This window comes from Neovison vison, chromosome 2 (assembly GCF_020171115.1).
Source record: "Neovison vison isolate M4711 chromosome 2, ASM_NN_V1, whole genome shotgun sequence".
In the NCBI taxonomy this organism is placed as follows: Eukaryota; Metazoa; Chordata; class Mammalia; order Carnivora; family Mustelidae; genus Neogale; species Neogale vison.
This window is the reverse complement of record NC_058092.1, coordinates 103,526,407-103,549,632: the sequence shown is the minus strand read 5'-3', so window position 1 is coordinate 103,549,632 and position 23,226 is coordinate 103,526,407. Positions and strand designations below refer to the sequence as shown.

Sequence of the window (23,226 nt, the reverse complement as noted above, 5' to 3'; positions counted from 1 at the left end):
ATATGATTGGCTCTGTTGGGACTGAAAGAGCCAATGGACTAGGAAAATGTAGTAGGATTGTCAGGCTATGCTGGGAGTCCATTTGAAATGTGTGGTAATAAATTGAAAACTAACAAGTCAGTACAGTACTGAGTTTTTCTCCAGTCATGCTTAGCTGTTCAGATATAGGCACAGAGTAGACCAAGAGTGGCTTTCACCAAAGTTGATGGCTTGCTTGGCCAGTCTGGCAGAGGGAGTACATGGCAAGGTGTGTGTAAGAGACTCTTTATGATGATGCACTATGGGTAATCTGAGCTGCATAAAGAGAGAAAAGAAGTCATTTAGAGGTATGATAAATGGCAAAAAAGTAGAGGAGCCAATGGTGGTCCCAGTGAGAGAAAAAGGTGGGGTTCTTTTAAGTGAGTAGGAAAGATAGAGGTTATTAGATATTTAACTGTATGAAATTAAAATTTAGAAGGTGGTATAGACACTGATAAGGTCAAGAGTATGGGTTTAGAGTGGGAGGCTAAAGTTATGTGGAGGACAAGAACGTGGAAGTGGGAACTTAAGCGAAAGGCTAGAGTAGATGAATTATCTATACGGAGATTAACATCTTTACGAATGTTGAGAGAATTGATGTGGAGAGGAAGACAGTGATTCACATCCTCATGAACAAGGGGAGTAGAGCAAGACTGTCAGTTGACCTCAAGAATGAAGGGCATTGGGTGGCTCAGAGTGATGGCAAGGGCTTGAAGAGAGTTGGGCTTTTGAGAGAAGAAGAGGAAAAATTCTCTAGCAGTATCAATGTCTTATATGTGCCTTATACTGAGTTCTTATGTCTTATCTTATGTCTTATGTCCAGGGGGTAGATTTTGTGGGGCAGGCAAAGAGCCCAACCACGATTTGAAAGCTGTAGGTTGAGACAGAGCAAGAAACAAATGTCATTTTCAGAAAAGGAATTGGAAATAAAGAACTTAAAATTGATGACAGAACTTTGCAAAAGGCTCGGTGGTAGAGCATGGGTGCCAGAGAGAGCTGGGAGATTGGGTTAGAGCAGTAATGCACCAAGGTGTATGGAAACAAGAACCTAAACACGTTAGAAGACCCAGGAGACTTGGACTTCTGGGGGAACCTAGAAGGTCTCTGTGTGCAGGAAAATGAAGTCACTTCTGATTCCCCTAAAGCAAGAACCACTCTGGTTCTTCTCCATGCCTTCCAAAGAGTCACATTAGACAGGGAGTTTTACTGAGTGAACCAATGAGTAAGTGCATGGCACTCATAAAAGACAGAGGAAGACTAGTACTGTGAGAGAGGGGTGGAGGGAGCAATTCACTAGCAGATCAGATGGCAGGGAACTTTTCACAAAGAAGTAGAAGAGCAGAGTGGAAAGACCAGAATCTGGAGTCAAAAGACAGTCCCTTAGGTCTTTGGGAAAGTCATGTCTTTCCCATGACTTTCATATCACTGGCCTCATCTGTAAAGTGGACCTTTCCTCCTCAGGAGAGCCCTTGTTACCCCTTTGCGACTCCTGTACAGCTCACTAGGAGGTTGTTTACAGCTATACATGTGTAAGAGTGGCAATAAAGAGAGGAGGGGTATGGTGTGCGCCACATCCCTCTACCTGCGTGCCTTTGCCTGTGTGTCAATATCTACTCCTAACTACATAAAAGACTGCTATTAAAAGATTCGTCCTTTCAGTTTTGAAAGATGTTCCATAGTATGCATAATGTGTTAAAATAATAACAGGCAACCCCACAGAGAGCATTCTGGAACAGCGAGCAAGAGTAACCCCGATGAGGAGCTAGGGTCCAAGACAGGCCAAATAGGGTTACCCCAGGATGTGTGACAACAAGGAAGATCATAGCCGTCCAAGCTGGTTGGCCGTAGGAAAAACTACCACAAGAGCCTGAGAAAGGAGGAATCAGAGCCATCCGTTCCCTCATGTGCCTAGGATCAGGGCAGCTGTGTACAAGTTGGAGGGATGATATTTTCCTTCCACTTGCCCATGTTCTGAGTGAGAACTTTGGCCCAGTTTTAGAAGTCATCTGAGCCTCGATAAGCAGGGGCGGGGCTTCCAGAGGCAGGAGTCTCAGAGCTCTATAAAGCCCAATGGGGCCCAGCTGGGCAACTCTCCCAAGGGCTGTGAACTGTTGGCTTTGTGCTCGTTCCTTTGGAAATGCAACGGCTGTTGACTTCAGTGAAGCGGGTCTTGCAAGTGAAGACAGCAATGCAGGACGTCTTCATCTCACCTGCTGGCCATCTTCCCACAGCCCACCAAAGGTGAGTCATGTTCGCAGGGACTGTGCAGGCCACACTTTGAGAAGTGTCACAGAACCAGTAAAAGATAGGTAGATAGAAATCCTGCCATAAAGAAAAGCTCACTGAAATCCCAGTGAAAAGTTGGCGAGGCTTGTACACAGCCTTACATGACCAAGTTAACCTGTTAGGGTTTCAGTTACCTCCTCTCTAAACAGATGGTAGGTTTCTCTCAGCTAGAATTCCAGGATCCCAAATCTCTGATACCTGCTGTTCATAGACGGTGACATCTTTCACTGCCCAGCGGCATGAAACAGTGGAAATATCGGTTCCAGGGCCCCCGGCATTGTTCTTTCCACCACCGTTCCCCCTTTACCTCCAGCTCCTGCCAAGACCCATAGCGCTCTGTGCCAATGGCAGTGTTGGTCAAACCAGCTGCTTCAAATCATTGCAGCAAGATTCCAAATGGACTGGGGATCAGAAGCCTGTTTCTCTGCCCTCTGATTTTGTGAAAGGGGGAAATGGGGTGTTAATATAGGAGTGTATGTCTGTGTGCAATGTGTTGTGCACAGAAGCACACATGCATGCCTTGTATTTGTTTTGTTTGTTTGTTTGTTTGTTTTCATGCCTTGTATTTGTAAGCACTCCTCAGCTTGGCCCATGTGCTTAGAGCCTCCCAACACCAATGGTAATAGCTATAGCTAGGGCATTCAATCTCCGAACCATGCACTGTACCCTGAGACTAGCCATTTCTCCCACTTCCACACTGCACTCTATGACGGCTTAGGAAAATGACTTTGACTCAGTGTCTTCCCTTTCCTGGGATCCAGACCCGGCTTCATGAATGTGTGGAGTAGGGGATGACGCTCCTTAGCCTTCTTATTTTCTTCCTCACTCTCTGCCATTGTTCATACCCTCCTTCACCCTCTTTAGACAGGCCAAATGTCCCAGCTCAGCATTTGACCTGTTCTTGCATCTGAGAGGAAATGATTGACATGGGTTTGCTTGTTTCAGTAAGTAAGAGTGGGCTGCTGCCCAGCAAGACAAACCTCAGAACTCATCCAACCTGCCCCTCCTTCAGGCATCCTTGGTTCACACATTACCCTTTTCCAGTGTACCCACAGCTCATCCTGTTTTCTGTGGTCTGAAAGAGTATTAAGGATCTTTCCTATGAGTCTCTCTTTCTCTGTATATCGGTCTCCTCTTCTGCAACCTGCCTCGGCTCTCAACCCAACCCAAGAACTGCTCCCATCACATGGTTAACGATGCTTCCCTGCAGGTTAACGAAGAGTGATGCCATCTGCTTGGCGATCCCCACCTGCTTTTCACATGTGCTGTGTCCCTAATTACTTTCACTCTCCACTCTACCAGGTGCCCTTACTTGCTCAGTCATCTCCCACTGCGACCACCACCTCCTCCACCCCCGCTCCGGTTCTTTATCAGCAGAAGTTCCGCTCACCCATCAAAGTCAGTCTCAAATGTAACCTCTTCCATGAAGATTTTTCTGAGCCTACCAACCACAGGAAATCTCTGCTTCCTCCAAACTCCGGTGTGATTTTGCCTATATTCCTCTTAAGGTCCTATCACATTCTGAGTCCTAGCTGGGGTATGCATGTATGTGCCCTTTTATTACTCCCACTGGTCAAGGAAGTCCTCAGATCATTGACCTCCTCTTTTCTTTGTCAACTCTCTCCACCTCGGCAGCCTCTCACTAGCACAGTGCCTGGCATGTAATGGTGAATTTTGAAACAGAAGGAGAATTGGAATAAAGAAAGAAAAGTTTAATGCATATTCTTAAACCAAGCAACCTCAGAACAATACCGATTTTAGATTAAATAAAGTTTCCTAGAGAAAATATACAGATAAGAGCACTCTTAACTCCAGTGGTCTGATCTTTCTGGAAGCCTCTACATGCTAGCTCTTCTTCAAGGCTCTAGAATCCTTTTCCAGAAATAGCCCCCTATTAAGACAGTTTCAAAAGTTAACAGGTGGCTGATTCTTGGAGCCTCTCCTTGAAAGCTTAGAATTCTAACTGGAAAGAGAGGAAGGGAGAGAGAATGAGAATGCAGAATGGAGAATGAGAAGACAGAATGATAATGAGGCTGAGCGGAGAGTCAGCCAAGTGCAGGACCTCTGCTGGCTAACCATTAGCTCCGACATACTGGGTAAGATTCTCCACAAATATTTGAGAGTACAAACTCCAATTATCTGGGGAACACCAAATAAATAGGGCAGATAACTAAATTCCAAACCTCTCTTATCAGATATGGGTGAACATTTATACTTTGCCTCACTGTCTTATGATCTTGTGATACGCTTTGTCTCAGCGACCTTTCTGATGGGAGAACTGGGATTTACCAGAAGTCCAGAATCCTCAGGGTGATTGACAGACACACTCAATCTGAGCTACAGTTCCTGTGGCATAGAGCTAAATGCATAGGCCTGTGGAGCCATCCTGTCACTCACAATGGTTAGAATTCTATAGCTAGGTATGAGTCAAAGGACTCTGGTGGCACTCACAAGTGCTTTGGTGGCACCCAAGGTGGTGAAAGGACAGGCTATTTCTAACACATGAGTAACCATGAAGGTACTCTGAGCACAACACTTCACCAATGCTTGCCTTGATTTTTTTCACCATCTTCAAAATGAAAAGTATTAGTAAAGTAACCAGATTTCAGGTATTTTCATGTAGGAACAGTTGGAGGTGGACCCGGTGATTTCTGTACTTAAAGCTGGATGGAGAAACTCCAGAATTTCACCAAGATATTAGGAGTCAGGTATTAGAAGAGAGGTGGGTAGGTCCAGGAAAGAAACGGATTATCTTTTCCCTCTTCCACTGACCCCTTCCCCATTTTCTCTCTGCTCCCATGTAGAATTTTTCTCTCTGTCCTCTGTATTCGCACAGCCTTTGTTTGTTATACCATGTATTTAGCTGTTGAATAGCTGCCTGTTCCATTAGACTATGCTCTCTTGGTGGCCACAAAGGATGCCTTCTTCTCTACTGTGCATCTGGAACCCAACACTGTGTTGGATGTGCTCCATAAATATTCGGAGGCCCAATCAGAAAAGGCAGAGAGGATGGAATCAAGCAGGAAGCTTCCTTAAAAAGTAGAAAAAACAATAGGTGTGTTCTTGTGTAGTAAGAAGAAACAAGGAGAAAAGCAGTGATGAGAGGGGCATTTTTCTTTTTGAAAGGAGCACTTTAAAACTGAATGAGATTTTTCAAGTTATGTCCTATGAGGTTTAAAACATGTGTAGAAGTAAACCACATAACAACAATAGCTCAAAGGGACGGAAAGGATAAAGGAAGTTAAAGTATGGTTTTTCACGGTTCAGAAAACAGTAGAAGTGTTAATGTAAGTTAGATTACAATAAACCAAGCATGCATATTGTAATCTCTGAGGTCATTACTAAAAGAAAAAAAGGAGAGAAAATGGAATAATAAATACTTGTTTAATCCAAAAGAATGCAGGAAAGAAGAAATAAACAAAGAACATGTGAGACAAATGGAAATAAAGAGTGAGACAGTAGATTTAATCCCATCTATATTAGTCTTTACAATAAATATAATTGGACCAGTTACTCCAATTAAAGCACCAATACTGTAAGGCTTGTTAAAAAAACAAACAAAAAAAGACACTATGTGCTGTTTAGAAGAGATGTGTGTTAAATATAAAGACCTGAGAGATTAAAAGTATAAAACGACAACAAAAGATACACCATGCTAACAGTAATAATAATAATAATAACTAAGGCAGCTTTCTTAATATCAGGAGAAGTAGATTTTGTGACAGGAATATCACAAAAATGAATAAAAAGGGACATTTAATAAGGTTAAAAGTGCTAATTTAACAGAAAGATAACCACCTCACATTTGCATTCATCTGATAATATAGCTTCAAAATAGACAAAAAAATGAAAGAGATGATTGCTGTATTATATTTTGAGGAGACTGGCTGGAGACCATTAATAGGATTTTTATTGTTATCTCCATTACAGGTTTTCAACCATCCCTGCTGTCCCCTTGGCCAAAACAGATACTTGGCCAAAGGATGTGGGCATCCTTGCTCTGGAGGTCTATTTCCCAGCCCAGTATGTGGACCAAACAGACCTGGAGAAGTTTAACAATGTGGAAGCAGGGAGGTACACGGTGGGCTTGGGCCAAACCCATATGGGCTTCTGCTCAGTCCAGGAGGACATCAACTCCCTGTGCCTGACGGTCGTGCAGCGGCTGATGGAGCGCACACAGCTCCCATGGGACTCTGTGGGACGGCTGGAAGTGGGCACTGAGACCATCATTGACAAGTCCAAGGCTGTCAAAACAGTGCTCATGGAGCTCTTCCAGGACTCGGGAAACACTGACATTGAGGGCATAGATACCACCAATGCCTGCTACGGTGGCACTGCCTCCCTCTTCAATGCTGCCAACTGGATAGAGTCCAGCTCCTGGGATGGTATGTTCTTCCCAAGACCTTATGTAAGAAAGGAACTGGGTTAGAGGCTGAATCCTCAGTTTTGTTTCTCCATTTCCCCAGTGGTTTCATCAGGGAGGGAAGGACAACTTACTCACACAGCTGTTCTTGTCATCAACAACCACAAATGATGATTACCACTTAGACTTGTGTAACTGTATCCTGTTAACTAGCTAGCATGGGCACATAGTTCATTTAGTTCTTCCAACAGCCTAGGAAGTGGGTGTTATGCCTGATTTACACATGAGGAAATGGGGGATCTGATATCTTACACAGTGTTTGGCAGGGGTGAGATGCCAAACCAAATCCAATATATTCTTATTTCTCATAATGTTCTCCTAAGCCTCTGAGAGAGAGTTAAACAAGTTTGGTATTAAGGGGAAAACATGCTGGTAGGAGGAGACCCAAAGAATCACAGAAAAAAAAAAAGAATCACAGGATAGACTATTATACAGAGTATATATTCTCTTACTCCCTCGCTACTTGCTAGGAAATTATGAAAAGATTTTATTTATTTATTTAATTTTAAGGGCAGAGGAGTAGAGGGCAAGGGATAAGCAGACTCTGTGCTGAGCGTGCAGCCTGATGCATGATCCCACGATTCTGAGATCATGACCTGAGCTGAAATCAAGAGTCAGACACTTAACCCACTGAGCCACCTGGGCACCCCATGGTTTTTGCTTAACATATTAACATTACCTTGTTTCTTACATCTTCTCTGGATGTTATACTGGAGGAAGAACACCCTGTTGTGATAGCAAGAAACATCCAACGGAAACAGTACAAGTTGAGAGTTCAAAATCTAGCTCTGTTGATAACTGCTGACAAGTCCCTTAACCACTTCAAGCCTCATAGTTTTATTAGGCAATTTCCCTTGAAAGGCTGGTAAAAGGACTGTACAAGAGATCCACAGAGATTATCTGGGCAGTCAAGGCACTTAGTATGCTAAGTGGAAACTGGAATTTAAAACTGTAGAAGCCATAATTAACATTAATTATAAACTCTAAATGTTGGCAGGAACCTTGGAGATTATCTAATTCAATATTCTTTATTTCAAAGAGAAGCCAAGAAAAGTTGGACAGTTTGCTGTGCAGTGTAATTCCACACACCTATTTAGTATTTTTTTTTAAAGGAGGCTCCACACACAGCATGGAGCTCAACGAGGGCCAGAATTCAGGAACCTGAGACAGAGACCTGAGCTGAGATCACATGTCAGATGCTCAACCAACTGAGCCACCCACATGCTCCAGTTCATTCAGGATTGTTTTGGAATGCCTTGAAGAGCCTCACCATCAACAGTTCCATTGATTTGGAATGTTCTAGTCTCTACATCATCAAATCTGTTCTTAGAGCATTTTTCCTGTTTGGTAACCCCGACTACCATCACCACCAATATTTCCAACCACGCAATTAGTTGAGAAGTAGAAATGAAGGGCAAGAGATAGTCACCAGCCTTTAACCAAAAATCAGAACCTTGTTTGGGAACATCATCAGCTTTAATTATGTCATTTCCAATGAGTAGATTCTGCTGAGGGTATTCCTTCTTTAACAGGATGTCTTGTTTAGAGGGAGGAAAAAATAAACTATTGAGATGTGAATCATTAGTCTGTACCAAAACAAAAGGCATATTTAAGCTTGAAGCTAATGGCAATCACCAAGACCAAGCAAAGCCAGTGTAGTTGGGATGTCTGCTTTGATCTGACCAACCATCCAGCTGGGGTTTCTCAGATGAGCAAAGGCAGTTTTGGGACTCACCAGGAAGTTCCAAATCACCCCATAGAGACAGCAGGTTTTGAGGAAAGGAAAAAGTGGCACAGCCTCAGATTGTCCAGAAGACTTCATTTTTCTTGTCTTTTTTTTTTTTTTAGTGGAAGTAACTGGAATGCATAGTTGAAATAAATACATATACACAAATGAGTGTAAAGCAAAGAAAAAGTTCTCTTTTGATACCCTATTACCACTTTCCAGAATTTCACACTAATGGTTTCTATGTATTCTTCCAGAATTTTCTTTGTTCTTGCAAGTATACACATATATAACTATTCAGTTTTGGTTTTTAACATTGTACATATTTTTCCTCACCTCCATGATGTCTTAGAGGTCATCCCATACCAATATGTATAAAGTCTATCTCATCTTTTAAAAGCCTTACAATATTTTTTGATGAATATGCCAAACTTTATTTAATTAGTTCCATGCTGATGGATATTTAGGTTCTGTATATTTTTTGCAATTATTAAAAAATGTTTTAATAAACATTGCATAATAGCATTACATGCTTGTGAGAATGTGTTGTAAGAATAGATTCCTAGAAAAGGAATTGCCAGATATGTTGATATAAAAGTTTGATAGAATGTGCCAAATTGGGGCACCTGCATGGCTCAGTTGGTTGTGTCTGCCTTTGGCTCAGGTCGTGATCCCAGTTCCCTGGGATGGAGCCCCAGGTTGGGAACCCCTGCTCAGCAGGGAATCTACTTCTCCCTCTGTCCCTCCCCAATTGCTTATGCTCGAGCTCTCTCTCTTTCTCAAAGAAATAAAAATCCTTTTAAAAAAAGACTGTGCCAAATTGTTCCTAGAGATGTTGTACTAAAGTATATCCCTACGATAAGTGTTGTTAAGTTTTCTAATCTTTGTCAATTTAATATGGAAAAATAAGGATTTGCCCTGTTTTCATTATAAAAATGCTTCAGTATTTTTGGATGTTCATTGACCATTTTCCCATTACATACTTTGGGGGGTTTTTTTATGAGACTTTTATAAATGAAGGAAAATAGCTTTTTGTTGGTTGTAAGTATTCTAAATACTTCCCCAGTTTGTCCGAGTTTGTTTCTGTAAAAAGTTTGAATTTTTAGATTGTCAAATTTACTACTCTTTTCTTTAACAGCTTCTAAATACTTTCCTATAGTTTCCAAACTCATTCTCATTCTCTCTTTCTCTCTCTCTCTCTCTCTCTCTCTCTCTCTATATATATATATATATAAAACAATACTTTTTGTCGGAGTTGGAGTTGTTACAATACTTAAAAGAAGATTCTTGGGTTTCAGTGAATTTGGAATCCTGATTCTGAATCCTTATCATACCATCTATTAGCTGGGTGGCTTGGGCCAAGTTACTTAAAATCTTTGGGCCTCCATTTTTTTGTTGATGAAGAGAGAATAACTGTGCCTGATATATAGGCTGATCATGAGTGAAAGGATTTTTCTTTTTTGTTCACTGTTCTATCTTCAGTACTTAAAATTGTGCCTGACTCACAGGAAGCACTCTGTCACTCGAGATTTTGGTCATGATCTCAAGTAGAGATAATTACTTCTTGTCTCTCATTACAGGTCGCTATGCAATGGTGGTCTGCGGAGACATTGCTGTCTATCCCAGTGGTAATGCTCGCCCCACAGGTGGGGCTGGAGCTGTGGCCATGCTGGTTGGACCCAAGGCCCCTCTGGCTCTTGAGAGAGGTCTGTGGTAAACTGTGGAAATGTGGTACCAAGAGACTGTGAACAGCTAATGCATAGTTCCCAATCCCAAGTTGGCATACCCCCTACATAGGACTGAAGTGTGGATTTGAGGATGCCATCACATGCCTTCAGAAGGCTGGAGTGGGGAGCAATGGGCATGGAGGAAGGGAACAGAGGGATCATCAAGATTTCCTCTTCTTCACCATCACATATTGGGATCATGATGCATAGAATGAGTAACATTGTTGCCGCAGACCAGGACCTTTAAGGTGCTAGACTGGCAATTGAAGATGAAAGAAGATAATTGTGTATAAGGAGAAAGATTCTCCTTTGAGACTTTTGGCATCTATTCCAGATTTTGTTAAAGCCTTAAAGGTATGGAAAGGGAAATAATAGATCTCATTTATATAAGAGCAACCATCTATTCGCTTCCATTTGAACATGGGAGGGATGTTGAGTTGGCTCATGCAGAGAAAAACCAGGGAAATGTTAGTAGATATCTCCCTATCCTCTCTGTACCATGGGGGCTACATCATACAGTTCTGAATCCCCCTGTGTGCCTTGCCAGGGCTTAGAGGAACCCACATGGAGAATGTTTACGACTTCTACAAACCAGATGCGGCTTCAGAGTACCCGATAGTGGATGGGAAGCTCTCCATCCAGTGCTACCTACGGGCCTTGGACAGATGTTACACGTTATACCGTCAAAAAATCCAGAACCAGTGGAAACAAGGTATGGGGCTCAGAGGGCAGAATGTGGGGACTCTATTACTAGGGGACAAAGAGTTGGTCCTAAAAGCTTAAGACAAGGTTTCTTCTGTCCTTCAAAAATGATCTCAAGAGCATGGCTTCATGTCCCCTTTCTCTTACACCCTTTCATGGGTCTATGCTAAAAAGGAGTCCATCTAGAAGCTTCCAATTCAAGTATGAAGCTGCCTCTTACTTGAGCTGCATGCAAGAGATTAAACAAGCTAGGACCAAAGCCATCAGTAGGAAACCAGTGACTGTGAGCCACCTGGGGAGGTACTGTGGTGAGTCAGTGTAACCATATCCTACTGGGGCTAAGACTTGTTTCTGTTGAAGTCAGGAGTGATTTAACTCACCATTTGTAGTTTGCTGCCTTTTAAAGCCTGGCCAATGTTGAGAAATCTTATCTCTATTTTCAGTATAGTAAAGTGTTGCTGATTTTTCTTTGGATGATAATATTACAAGTTAATTTTATTTTCACCTTTAGTTTCTGAGTTCTCCCGCTAAGAAAATATGTGCTGCTTTCATAATCAGAAAGGAAATAAACTTTATTTTAAAAGTTCAGAGCACTCTAAAAAAATCAAAGGGTTCTTATTATGACCAGAAATGCATCTGTGACAGGCAGTTTTCAGTGGAAAAAGGCACGTGTGGAAGTGTCAGAGCATGGATGCTTTAGGGAGTGGCCTGAGGAGCCACTTCTTGCCCCTTTCCACTGCTCTGAGAGGGCTGCCAGCCACCACGGCTGGCCCCTACAGGTAGGCAGTGGACTTGGACTTCCCTATCTTCCATCCACTGTAAACTTGCTCTTGGCTAACTGCTCTCACCAGCTCTGTAGTCTTTCAGCATTCTCATTTTGTTCCCTAACCTTATGTGGAATTTGATTGATGCTGCTTTGGCCCTCAGCTCTAAGAGACAGTCTGGGGTGTCTATAGAGTCAGAAACATCAGAACCTAAATCCAAAGCCAGCCATTTTCAAGCTGAGTAAACTTGGACACATGACCTAGCTTCATATTTTAGAGACTCTGTTTCCTCTTCTGAAAAACAGAGAAAGTAACACAACACTAGTTTGGTTTGGAGGAATTATCTGTCGTAAAGGTTGGCAATAGTAGACAGGAAGAAAATGCTTGTTTCCCGTCTTTCTTCATAAGTAGAGTGCTTAAGTGAATGAACAACTTACATGTGTTTGCTGAAGGTAAAAGCTGGTTCCCTGGGACACCTCATGTCCCTTGGAACACTTGGGTCTTGGAGTGTAGGTCTAAGTGGCTCATTGGCCATGGCACATCCTTGTTTTCACACTTCCTCTTCCAGCTGGCATCAATCGGCCTTTCACTCTTGATGACTTACAGTTCATGATCTTTCACACGCCCTTCTGCAAGATGGTCCAGAAATCCCTGGCTCGCCTGATGTTCAATGACTTCTTGTCAGCCAGCAGCGACACGCAGACCAGCCTCTATAAGGGGCTTGAGGCTTTCAGGTGGGTCCTCTTCGGGGAACCCTGGAGGTTCTTGAGGGCTGAGGAAGGATGAGATTTCCTTACTCCTTGAGTCTGTACTGCCAGCCAACCATGGGGGTGAGAAAAGAACAATCTTCCAACACAATAGAAAGGACACCAAGTTCATACATGACTTATTGGGTTATGGTCTACATGGGGTTCCCCCATCTTTTATCTCAGGAAACACGGGGAGTTTACCAGCACCTCTAGATCAGGTGGCTGGCTATCAGAAGCTTCAGATAATAAGAAAAAGGGGAAAGGGAGTATAGCTAAAACATTTAGTCAGCAAACATTTTGTGAACATCAACTATATGTCATGCTTCATACTTAACTCTAGGGATACCATAGGAAATATGACTCCATGATATTCCAGTCTGTATAGACAGAAATATCTAGAAGTAAATAATCACAGTACAGGATGGCAACTTGGGAGCATCAAGTCTCATTCTCACTTACCATTGTTGAATTAATGTCTTTCCTGTTGCCTTAATTTCCCCCATCTATGAAACAGAGATAGTCCAGTTCCCCCCCTTAGAAGAATACTGTTTGTTGAGAAATTACTCCAAGACATTTAGAATAGAATAGAAGAATCTTCAATACACAGTTCCCAATGGGAAGAAAATATTCCCTTTTGGTATGGTAGCTGTTTAGTTCAAGTTTTGGAGTATTCTACCAACATCTGCCCCTATTACTAATTACTACTAAGCCTGCCACTACCTAAAACATCAAAGTGAGCATAAACACTATTAGAAGACCTGCCCCGTGAAAGAAAATTCTAATATATGCCAAAGATAATAGGTTAAAATCTTTAACACATGGAAGTCTCATCAATAACCGAGACCCTAATAGGAAAACGAGTAGAAGATATGCCCCAGAAATTTCCTCAAAGAAGAAATGCACATTATCCCATTTGCAAATGTGCTTGCCCATTAGTAAAAAATTCAAAGAAGCTACCATTTTTCTTACATAGCCTTTCTTTTTTTAAAATATTATTTATTTATTTATTTGACAGACAGAGATCACAAGTAGGCAGAGAGGCAGGCAGAGAGAGAGGAGGAAGCAGGCTCCCCACTGAGCAGAGAGCCCGACGTGGGGCTTGATCCCAGGACCCTGGGATCATGACCTGAGCCAAAGGCAGAGGCTTAACACACTGAGCCACCCAGGCACCCCCTACATAGCCTTTTTAAAGATCTGAATACTCAGATCTTTATACTTTATACAGATCTGAATACTCAGATCTTTAAAAAGGAGGAGGCTCTAGGAAAATGGACAACAGTAGGTATGTGAATTGACACAAGGGCTTTGGGAAGAAGTAGGAATACACAAAGCCAAGGCCTTAAAGACGTGCACACTTTTTGGTTCAGCAACTCCATGTGTAAGAGGGAAGAGGCAGAGTTTTAACTGGTGAGGACAGGATGGGGAGATTGGTTCAATTAGGGCACATCATATCATGACTCATTCTGTAGCCTTTAAAAATATTGCTAGAGAAGTTGATTTAATGTCATAAAGAAAATTAGTTAGGGAAGCATGTTGAATGGAATATATAGCATGATTTTATTTTCTAGTTAACCTCTGAGGGCAGGGATAGATTCCACAAGAACAACTGACCTAGGGCTCTCTCTGAATGGTACAACTATTAGTGACATTGGTTTTTTGTTTTGTTTTTGTTCTTTTGTGCTGGTCTATATTTCCAAATATTCTGTAAAAAACAAACAAACATACCAAAACAAAACAAAACCAACATGTGCCTAGAAGTCTCTCCAGGAGCTCTTACTTTTCCCCCTTGCTGCCTCCCTCCCCTTCTGTGGTCTCTCACCTGGCCCATGCCTCTGCTTGCCTCCCAGGGGGCTAGCGCTGGAAGAAACCTACACCAACAAAGACATGGATAAGGCACTTCAAAAGGCCTCCCTGGACATGTTCAACAAGAAGACCAAGGCCTCCCTTTACCTCTCCACTCACAATGGGAATACGTACACCTCATCCCTGTATGGGTGTCTGGCCTCTCTTCTGTCCCAGTGAGTACTGCCCCCCCACCCGATGGTCAAGGTCAGAGGGCTCAACCAAATTTGGTTCCTCTTCCGGTTCAGAAATTCTTAAGGAAGGAAAGATAATGAAAGAAACTTCTTTCAAAGGGACATGTGTAGATAGCTCTACTATCAGGATTAAGTAATGGTCTCCAAAGTGACGATGTATGATGTCAAAGAATGTTTAAGGTGTGCTTGGATGCAGCAAGCATGTAAGAGAACTTCAGTGCATAGTTTTATCTCATCCATTTGAAATCTCTGGCCTTAGTAAAGCACATTGGTTAAGAGAGTCTAGCTTTAGACTAGAAACCACAGCTGGGGTTTCAATACCACTTATTAGCTTTGATCTTGGAAAAACACTTCATCCCTATGTGCTTCATTTTCCCCATCTATAAAACATATACACTAACAATATGTCCCTCCTAGCATTTTGATGAGCGCTCAGTGGGTAAAGGAATTAAAACACTAGAGCTCAGCAAGTGCTCAGATACTGGTTGTTATTTCTATTGATACTCTATTTTCTGGGGTTTATAGGAAATACTTGTACTATAGTACCTGCACATAACATAGGAGATAGATATATATGAACTCAATCAAATGATTACCGATGAGGATATTGCTGAAACATTACCAGAAAACATGGAAGCCTTGAAGTGGTCTGACCTCCAAACACCAGAGTTCACTGAATTCATCTTGTCCCCATAGGTGACAAGAAGCTCCCAATTCTGTTGTGCTCAATGGGTCTTCTGTATCTTGGATTTTAGCCACTCTCCTCCTGATAAGTTTTCTTCTCTCTGGGTCTATCCCCAGGGTCTTCCAAAAGCCCCTCTTTGTGCAGGGTGCCTGGAGCCCATTTCTACTTGCAAGAGGTTGACTAGATTGAAGTGGTAGCTTATTTGAAGGGCAGAATTATGCCAGTGTGCTTCTTGGATTTTGCTTTCTTTCCCTGCAGGTACTCTGCCCAAGACCTGGCTGGCTCTAGGATTGGGGCCTTTTCTTATGGCTCTGGCTTGGCAGCAAGTTTTTTTTCATTTCAAGTGTCCAAGGATGCTTCTCCAGGTGAGTCCTATTTTTTTATTAGGCCCTTGTGGTGTGATTCATCTGGTCAAAGAAACCACTCTCTTCCTCCCCACTACTGAGGCTCCCATCTGGGCAGAATTATGTTGTGATTAAGAACAGAGGAACTCGGAGTCACCCCCACGCGGTCTTGTTGCGGAGTCGTTGCTGGACGCAGCCCCTTCCCACTGTGGTCTGTAGTGCAGCTCTTCTCTTTTAAGATGCCTGAGGAAGTGCACCATGGAGAGGAGGAGGTGGAGACTTTTGCCTTCCGGGCAATTTCTGCACTTATGTCCCTCATCATCAATACTTTCTATTCTAACAAGGAAATTTTCCTTCGGGAGTTGATCAGTAATGCGTCTGATGCCTTGGACAAGATTCGCTATGAGAGCCTGACAGATCCTTCCAAGTTGGACAGTGGTAAAGAGCTGAAAATTGACATCATCTCCAACCCCCAGGAACGCACCCTGACTCTAGTGGACACAGGCATTGGCATGACCAAAGCCGATCTCATAAATAATTTGGGAACAATTGCCAAGTCCGGAACTAAAGCATTCATGGAGGCTCTTCAGGCTGATGCAGACATCTCCATGATTGGACAATTTGGCGTTGGCTTTTATTCTGCCTACCTGGTGGCAGAGAAGGTGGTGGTTATCACAAAGCACAATGATGATGAGCAGTATGCATGGGAGTCTTCTGCTGGGGGCTCCTTCACTGTGCGTGTAGACCATGGTGAGCCCATTGGCCGGGGTACCAAAGTGATTCTCCATCTTAAAGAAGACCAGACAGAGTATTTAGAGGAGAGACTAGTCAAAGAAGTGGTGAAGAAGCACTCGCAGTTCATAGGTTACCCCATTACCCTTTATTTGGAGAAGGAACGAGAGAAAGAAGTCAGTGATGATGAGGCAGAGGAGGAGAAAGGGGAGAAGGAGGAAGAAGATAAAGACGATGAGGAGAAGCCCAAGATTGAAGATGTGGGATCAGATGAGGAGGATGATAGTGGGAAAGACAAGAAAAAGAAAACAAAGAAGATTAAAGAGAAATACATTGATCAGGAAGAACTGAACAAGACTAAACCCATTTGGACCAGAAACCCTGATGACAATACTCAGGAGGAATATGGAGAGTTTTACAAGAGCCTTACTAATGACTGGGAAGACCATTTGGCAGTCAAGCACTTCTCTGTAGAAGGTCAGCTGGAATTCAGGGCATTGCTTTTCATCCCCCGTCGGGCTCCTTTTGACCTATTTGAGAACAAGAAGAAAAAGAACAACATCAAACTCTACGTTCGCCGTGTGTTTATCATGGACAGCTGTGATGAATTGATACCAGAGTATCTCAACTTCATCCGCGGTGTGGTTGACTCTGAGGATCTGCCCCTGAACATCTCCCGAGAAATGCTTCAGCAGAGCAAAATCTTGAAGGTCATTCGCAAAAATATTGTGAAGAAGTGCCTTGAGCTCTTCTCTGAACTGGCAGAAGACAAGGAGAACTATAAGAAATTCTATGAGGCGTTCTCTAAAAACCTAAAGCTTGGAATCCATGAGGACTCAACTAACCGGCGCCGCCTTTCTGAGCTGCTGCGTTACCATACCTCCCAGTCTGGAGATGAGATGACTTCTCTTTCAGAGTATGTGTCCCGCATGAAGGAGACCCAGAAGTCCATCTATTACATCACCGGTGAGAGCAAAGAGCAGGTTGCCAACTCCGCTTTTGTGGAGCGAGTGCGAAAGCGGGGCTTCGAGGTAGTATATATGACAGAGCCTATTGACGAGTACTGTGTGCAGCAACTCAAGGAGTTTGATGGAAAGAGTCTAGTCTCCGTTACAAAGGAGGGCCTGGAGCTGCCTGAGGATGAAGAGGAGAAGAAGAAAATGGAGGAGAGCAAGGCCAAGTTCGAGAACCTCTGCAAACTCATGAAAGAAATCTTGGATAAGAAGGTTGAGAAGGTGACCATCTCTAACAGGCTAGTGTCTTCACCCTGCTGCATTGTGACTAGCACCTATGGCTGGACAGCCAACATGGAGCGGATCATGAAAGCCCAGGCCCTTCGGGACAACTCCACAATGGGCTATATGATGGCCAAGAAGCACCTGGAGATCAATCCTGACCACCCCATTGTGGAGACGCTGCGGCAGAAGGCAGAGGCGGACAAGAACGACAAGGCTGTCAAGGACCTGGTGGTGCTGCTGTTTGAAACAGCTCTGCTCTCTTCTGGCTTCTCACTGGAGGATCCCCAGACTCACTCCAACCGCATCTACCGCATGATCAAGCTAGGCCTGGGCATTGATGAAGATGAAGTGACAGCAGAGGAACCCAGTGCTGCTGTTCCTGATGAGATTCCCCCCCCCCTTGAGGGTGATGAGGATGCCTCTTGCATGGAAGAAGTAGATTAGTTCTACCTGCAGACCTTGAGCCCTCTGTATAGTGTCCCCATGGCTCCCCAGCAGCCGGGAGTGGCCCTGTTCACCTGGTTCCCTCTGCTGATGTCTAGTGGTTTTTGTTTTTGTTTTTGTTTTTCTTCCTCCTGTCTTTGAGGCAGGAAAGAAGGCCCTAAAGCCCTATCCCTTCTGATTATTTGACAAGGGGTTTGGATGTGTATTGTGTTTTTTTGTTTGTTTGTTTATTTTGTTCTGAGATTAAAGTATGCAAAATAAAGAAGATACAGTTTTATACAAAAAAAAAAAAGAACAGAGGAACTCCCAGAAGGGATTTAAGCAATGGAGTAAGTTTGTCTCATTTATGGAGTTGAAGCATTTGGTGGGGCTACTACTTGGAACTAGATTGAAGAGAAATGAAGGCAGAAGTGGGAAACCAGTCAGATTGTTCCAGCATGGAAGCTAAGCAGGGTCGGGCCTGGTTAGTACTTGGATGGGAGATTGTTCCATTACCTTCAGGCAGGAGGTAATTAATGGCAGTTTGGTTGCAATTAGTTCAAGGGAAGTTTATGGATTTGAAATTTTCATAAATATATGTTGATTATTTTCTGTGAGATGTAATGGCGGGTGTGCACCTAAACACCCTGCGGGACATTCCTTGACTAAAAGAGTGTGTCTGCCAGTAGGTTTCACTAACATTATGTTTGATGACCTTTATCATTTCTCGACATTCCAAGCCACACACAACACTGTCCTCCAGGGTTGGAGCCTCCACAGAACCTGGCTCTCTATCAAACTCGTGATTGGCAGCAGTGACGATGACAGTGAAGCAGATATAAGCAGATTTTGCCTTTGTTTCCCAGGATCCCCCCTGGAGAAGTTGGTGTCTAGTATGTCAGACCTTCCAAAACGCCTCGCCTCCCGGAAGCGTATGTCTCCTCAGGAATTCACAGAAATAATGGACCAAAGAGAACAATTCTACCATAAGGGTAAGAAAAAGGACGAGAAGAGAGGAGATGGAAATTTTCTAAGATTCCATGCTGATGGCAGAGAGCCGGGGATTCATCAGAAGTCTGGACTACAGTGGTCCAGAGCGAAGATGTCTAGACAATATGATTGGGAGAGAATCTGTTATGCCCAAAGGGGCAAGAATTGGGTAAGAAAGCAGGAGGCAGAGTGGAGAAGAGGTGGGCAGTAGCATGTGGCTTCCCAGGATAGATTGTAGCTAACCACTCAAAAGAGGATCCTGGAAAATGCAGTCCCAAGGACTTCTGGCAGGTGGTCTTTGAAACTGCTCTCTAGTCTACGGCCATACCACCCTGAACGCGCCCGATCTCATCTGATCTCAGAAGCTAAGCAGGGTGGGGCCTGGTTAGTACTTGGATGGGAGATAAAACTGCTCTCTATGCAACCGTTGAAGCAGACCGGACTTTGAAGCTGGATATTCAAATCTAAACCGACCTGTGATCCCCAGTAGCTCTTGGGGAAATCACTGATGTTTTCTCAGTTGTCTTATTTCTAAAATCATACCAACTTTGCAAGACTGCCACACAGATTAAATGAGTTCATGTACATAAAAAAGTTCTATTATCGACATATTACTGTCTCTGCGCACCTGCCCCCCTTTCCCTACCGAACATAAAAACAAAATATTGCCCAATGGGGCACCTGGGTGGCTCAGTCAGTTAAGCATCTGCCTTTGGCTCAGGTCATGATCCCAGACCCAAATCACGCTCCCTGCTCAGTGGGGAGCCTGCTTCTCCCTCTGCCTCTCCCCTGCTTGTGCTCTCTCTCTCTTGAATAAATAAATAAAATCTTTGAAAAAAATATTGCCCAGAAAAGCAACAAAGGAAAAGGAGACAAAATAAAAGTTATGACTGGAGAGACCAGATGGTGGGTTGTTTTTAAGATTTTATTTATTTGACAGAGAACACAAGTAGCAGAGAGGCAGGCAGAGAGAGAGAGAGAGAAGCAGGCTCTGGACTGAGCAGAGAGCCCGATGCGGGGCTCGATCCCAGGGTCCTGGGATCATGACCTGAGCCGAAGGCAGAGGCTTTAACCCGCTGAGCTACCCAGGCGCCCCAGATGGTGGTTTTAATACCAAAACAAAACATATTTTCTTAAGCAAGACTTTGGATACGTGGCTTGCAATGGGATCTGAAAGGGAGACAGAATACATGGAACTGGGAATATTCCAGAAAACCTAGGCCTAGTAGTCATCCATCTTCTCTGGAACAGGGACATCTTGGGTCAAAGAGGAAAAACAATTAAAGTAAAAATAGGACTTCTGAGAGGAACTTTGTTGAACAAAGAACAGAAATATGACAGTGAATCAGAGCCAGAGAACTTAGGGCTAAGAAGGAAGTGTCTATTAGAAGACAGGAAGCTCTGAGGTATACATACCTCAAGGCAGGTGAGGATTTCAGGAGAGGAAGATCACGTTTAATGTAGAAACACGTCATACTCCTACAGTAAAATTTCTCATAACTGAGGCTTATGTACTAGATCCAAGATGACTGCCTCTGGTTCTTGGGCTGGTCCAGGGCTCTGCTGGGGCTAGGACAGGTGGCCAGCCTTGCAGCCAGGAGAGCTTCATGGTGAAGGCATCCCTGGCACTCTTTCCTCTTCCCAGCCTCACGTATCTCTTTTTTTTTTTTTTTTTTAACAACTGGATACTTTATATTTTTACGTTTTTTTATTTTGCAAATTTTTAAAATTTATTTTTTATTTATTTTCAGCATAACAGTATTCATTATTTTTGCACCACACCCAGTGCTCCATGCAATCCGTGCCCTCTCTAATACCCACCACCTGGTACCCCAACCTCCCACCCCCTGCCCCTTCAAAACCCTCAGATTGTTTTTCAGAGTCCATAGTCTCTCATGGTTCACCTCCCCTTCCAATTTCCCCCAACTTCCTTCTCTTCTCTATCTCCCCATGTTCTCCATGCTATTTGTTATGCTCCACAAATAAGTCACGTATCTCTTCGTAAGTATTGCTTCTCCTCATGTCACAGTGAATTTCTCACCACCTGGCGACACAAGCAGTCTTTTCCCCGGCACGTGGTACCTGGAGCGGGTAGATGAGCTGTATCGTCGCAAGTATGCCCGGCGACCAGTCTAAAGGTGGTAAGTGACATTCTGTAGGGTTAGTGATATCAAGTTTGTCCTCTGGGAAACAGATTCAGTTCCAATAGTGTAACCAGGCCAGACAAGGTCTATAGCTCGGAAATGATTGGGGGTGGGGAGTTTGTACCATGAGGACCACCCAGAACCGGTGGGGCTCTTTGCCCTGGAAAGGCAAAAGCTGGGGGAGGGGCACGTTTTAAACTCTGGAATGCAGGGAAAAGTCAACCTGTTTACCTGATCTGCTCAGGATAGGAAGCTCCCCTAGAAATGTGATAGAAACCAAACTGGCATCTGTTAGGGAAACCTACAGAACCCATTCCTCAAAAGGGGTAAGGTAGGAACAAAGATGAATGACTTGAGAAAAGGTTCCTACATATTCACGAAGAAATGCAGTGTTGGGGATTCTGTTGGGGCCAGTAGCCTCGGGAGGAGGGAGCCTCACCTGGGTAAAAGCAGTGAGGTTTGGAAAATCAGTGAAGGGGTTTTGGGGGTGGTTTCTTGCAAGAGGACTGCCTGAAGAGGAGATGGGAGACTTGTTGGAATACTTGTTAAAGGAGAATCAAGTGTTTAGAAGGAGAATCTTGGGGGTGTCTGGGTGGCTCAGTGGTTTAAGTGTCTGCCGTCAGCTCAGGTTATGATCTTGGAATCCCGGAATCAAGTCCCGTGTCGGGTTCCTTGTTCCGGCAGGGTGACTGCTTCTCCTTCTCCCTCAGCCACTCCGTCTGTTTGTGCTCTCTCTCTCTCTCTCTCCGTGTCAAATAAATAGATAAAATCTTAAAAAAAAAAAAAAGGGTGGGGGCAAGAGTTAGAATCATATAGTTCATGGACCCAGACATCTACCTTCAGTTTATCTTCTAAGTTGCTAAAACAAGCAGAATGGAGGCGTGAGAAGCCATTTCTTCAACAACCTGTAAATCTTAATTACAGTCCCCAAATACTTCCTTTATGTGTGTGTGTTTATTGTTTCCCTTCTCTGGGTAGGTAAAGGGTAGAAGAAGGTTTGCAGAGGGTGGGATATGGAGCTGGGGAGGAGGAGGAAGTCCACCAGGAAAAGGAGATACCCAGACAAAGCAAGAAAACCACGGGATAGGCTGGATGCCCTCAGCCTCCTCTAATGTGATGTTAAGTGCTCAGCAGGGTGGACAAGGGGCCTGACAGGCCAGGGCTGCAGATGTGGTCGGATTCCAAGCTCAGTATCCAGGGCTACAGACTTGGACACCGCCCCTAAGTCATTTGTGTGCCTGCTGGCTTGTAATAGGATTCTTAAGGGCAAGTCAATGGCAAAGAGGAGGCAATTAGATGTGTCAATGGGTGGTTCAGTCATCAGGAGAGAGAGAGAAATTTGGGATTTTCAAGGGCAAGTTTCTAAATCAGGCTCCCTCCCTCTCATGGTCCTCAAGCATTGTACCTCTGAGGAGGAAAGTTGGGACTCCGGTCCTTGTCTCGTGCTGATGGCTCACACAAGCAAGGACCTCACAACAATGAAATCTTAAGCGAATGAAAGGTTTTCTGTCAGTGTGCCACTCTGTGGAGGTGTCTCTTCACCGTCCAGCCTATCCAACCCTCTCTTCCATTAGGCAGAATGTATCACAGGGTCCCTGCCCCTTGGCTCCTGTGACGTTGGACACAGGTGGCTCAGGCATCCAAGCATGGAGCTGGGCTGGCAGCAGAGCCCCCCAGACCTCATGATGCAGGCAGGAGCTCCCTCAGCATAGTCTTACCTCAGACAAGACACAGGTACTGGGAGCACGGCCGGAGGGATGCCTGGGATGAGGCTCACACTGAATGTCTTTCTTTTGTCTCTTTAATTTCTACAGACCACGGTTCCTGGAAAATCTACAGTAGCAGAGTTTGTGCTCATGGATCCTACTTTTAAAAAGCCCACTCTTAGATGGAAATGAATTGGATTGGACACCAGAGTCCCCAGAAGCAGCAGCTTTGGGGAGTGAGGGGCCGTCCTTAGCAGTCTTTTCTGCCTTTCTCAGGGCTAATGGTGGCACATGGGGTCCTCTATGGAAGAGGGGATGCAAAGAAAACCTAGCCCAGAAATCTTGCCCTCTGGAACTGGGGAAACAATCCAGATAACTTTGCCTGTCATGTTCCCTTGTGGCCATTATTATCATTACTAGGTTTCTGTGCTGTTGTATCTTTACTCATTTCTTAAGTTTTTCCATCAGTTTCTAGATGTTGCAGCTGGTACTAAGCCCATACAACACAACCCAAAAGTTAGAGAAGGAGGCAG

The 23,226-nt window shown here is 43.9% G+C and overlaps 2 protein-coding genes across 2 annotated transcripts; both read left to right on the top strand.

Annotated features, from left to right (window-relative positions):
• The first annotated feature begins 2,129 nt into the window (after positions 1-2,129).
• Positions 2,130-23,118, top strand: HMGCS2 (3-hydroxy-3-methylglutaryl-CoA synthase 2). Its single transcript, XM_044239022.1, has 10 exons — positions 2,130-2,259; positions 6,235-6,689; positions 10,034-10,159; positions 10,728-10,892; positions 12,215-12,380; positions 14,243-14,413; positions 15,375-15,481; positions 18,720-18,845; positions 20,873-20,984; positions 22,802-23,118. The coding sequence occupies exons 1-9, from the start codon at positions 2,156-2,158 to the stop codon at positions 20,977-20,979; spliced, it is 1,527 nt and encodes a 508-aa protein (XP_044094957.1). The 5' UTR covers positions 2,130-2,155; the 3' UTR covers positions 20,980-20,984; positions 22,802-23,118.
• Positions 15,686-18,084, top strand: LOC122900394 (heat shock protein HSP 90-beta-like). Its single transcript, XM_044239021.1, has one exon. It carries the CDS (start codon positions 15,700-15,702, stop codon positions 17,872-17,874), a length of 2,175 nt encoding a protein of 724 aa, XP_044094956.1. The 5' UTR covers positions 15,686-15,699; the 3' UTR covers positions 17,875-18,084.
• Positions 23,119-23,226: the final 108 nt, after the last annotated feature.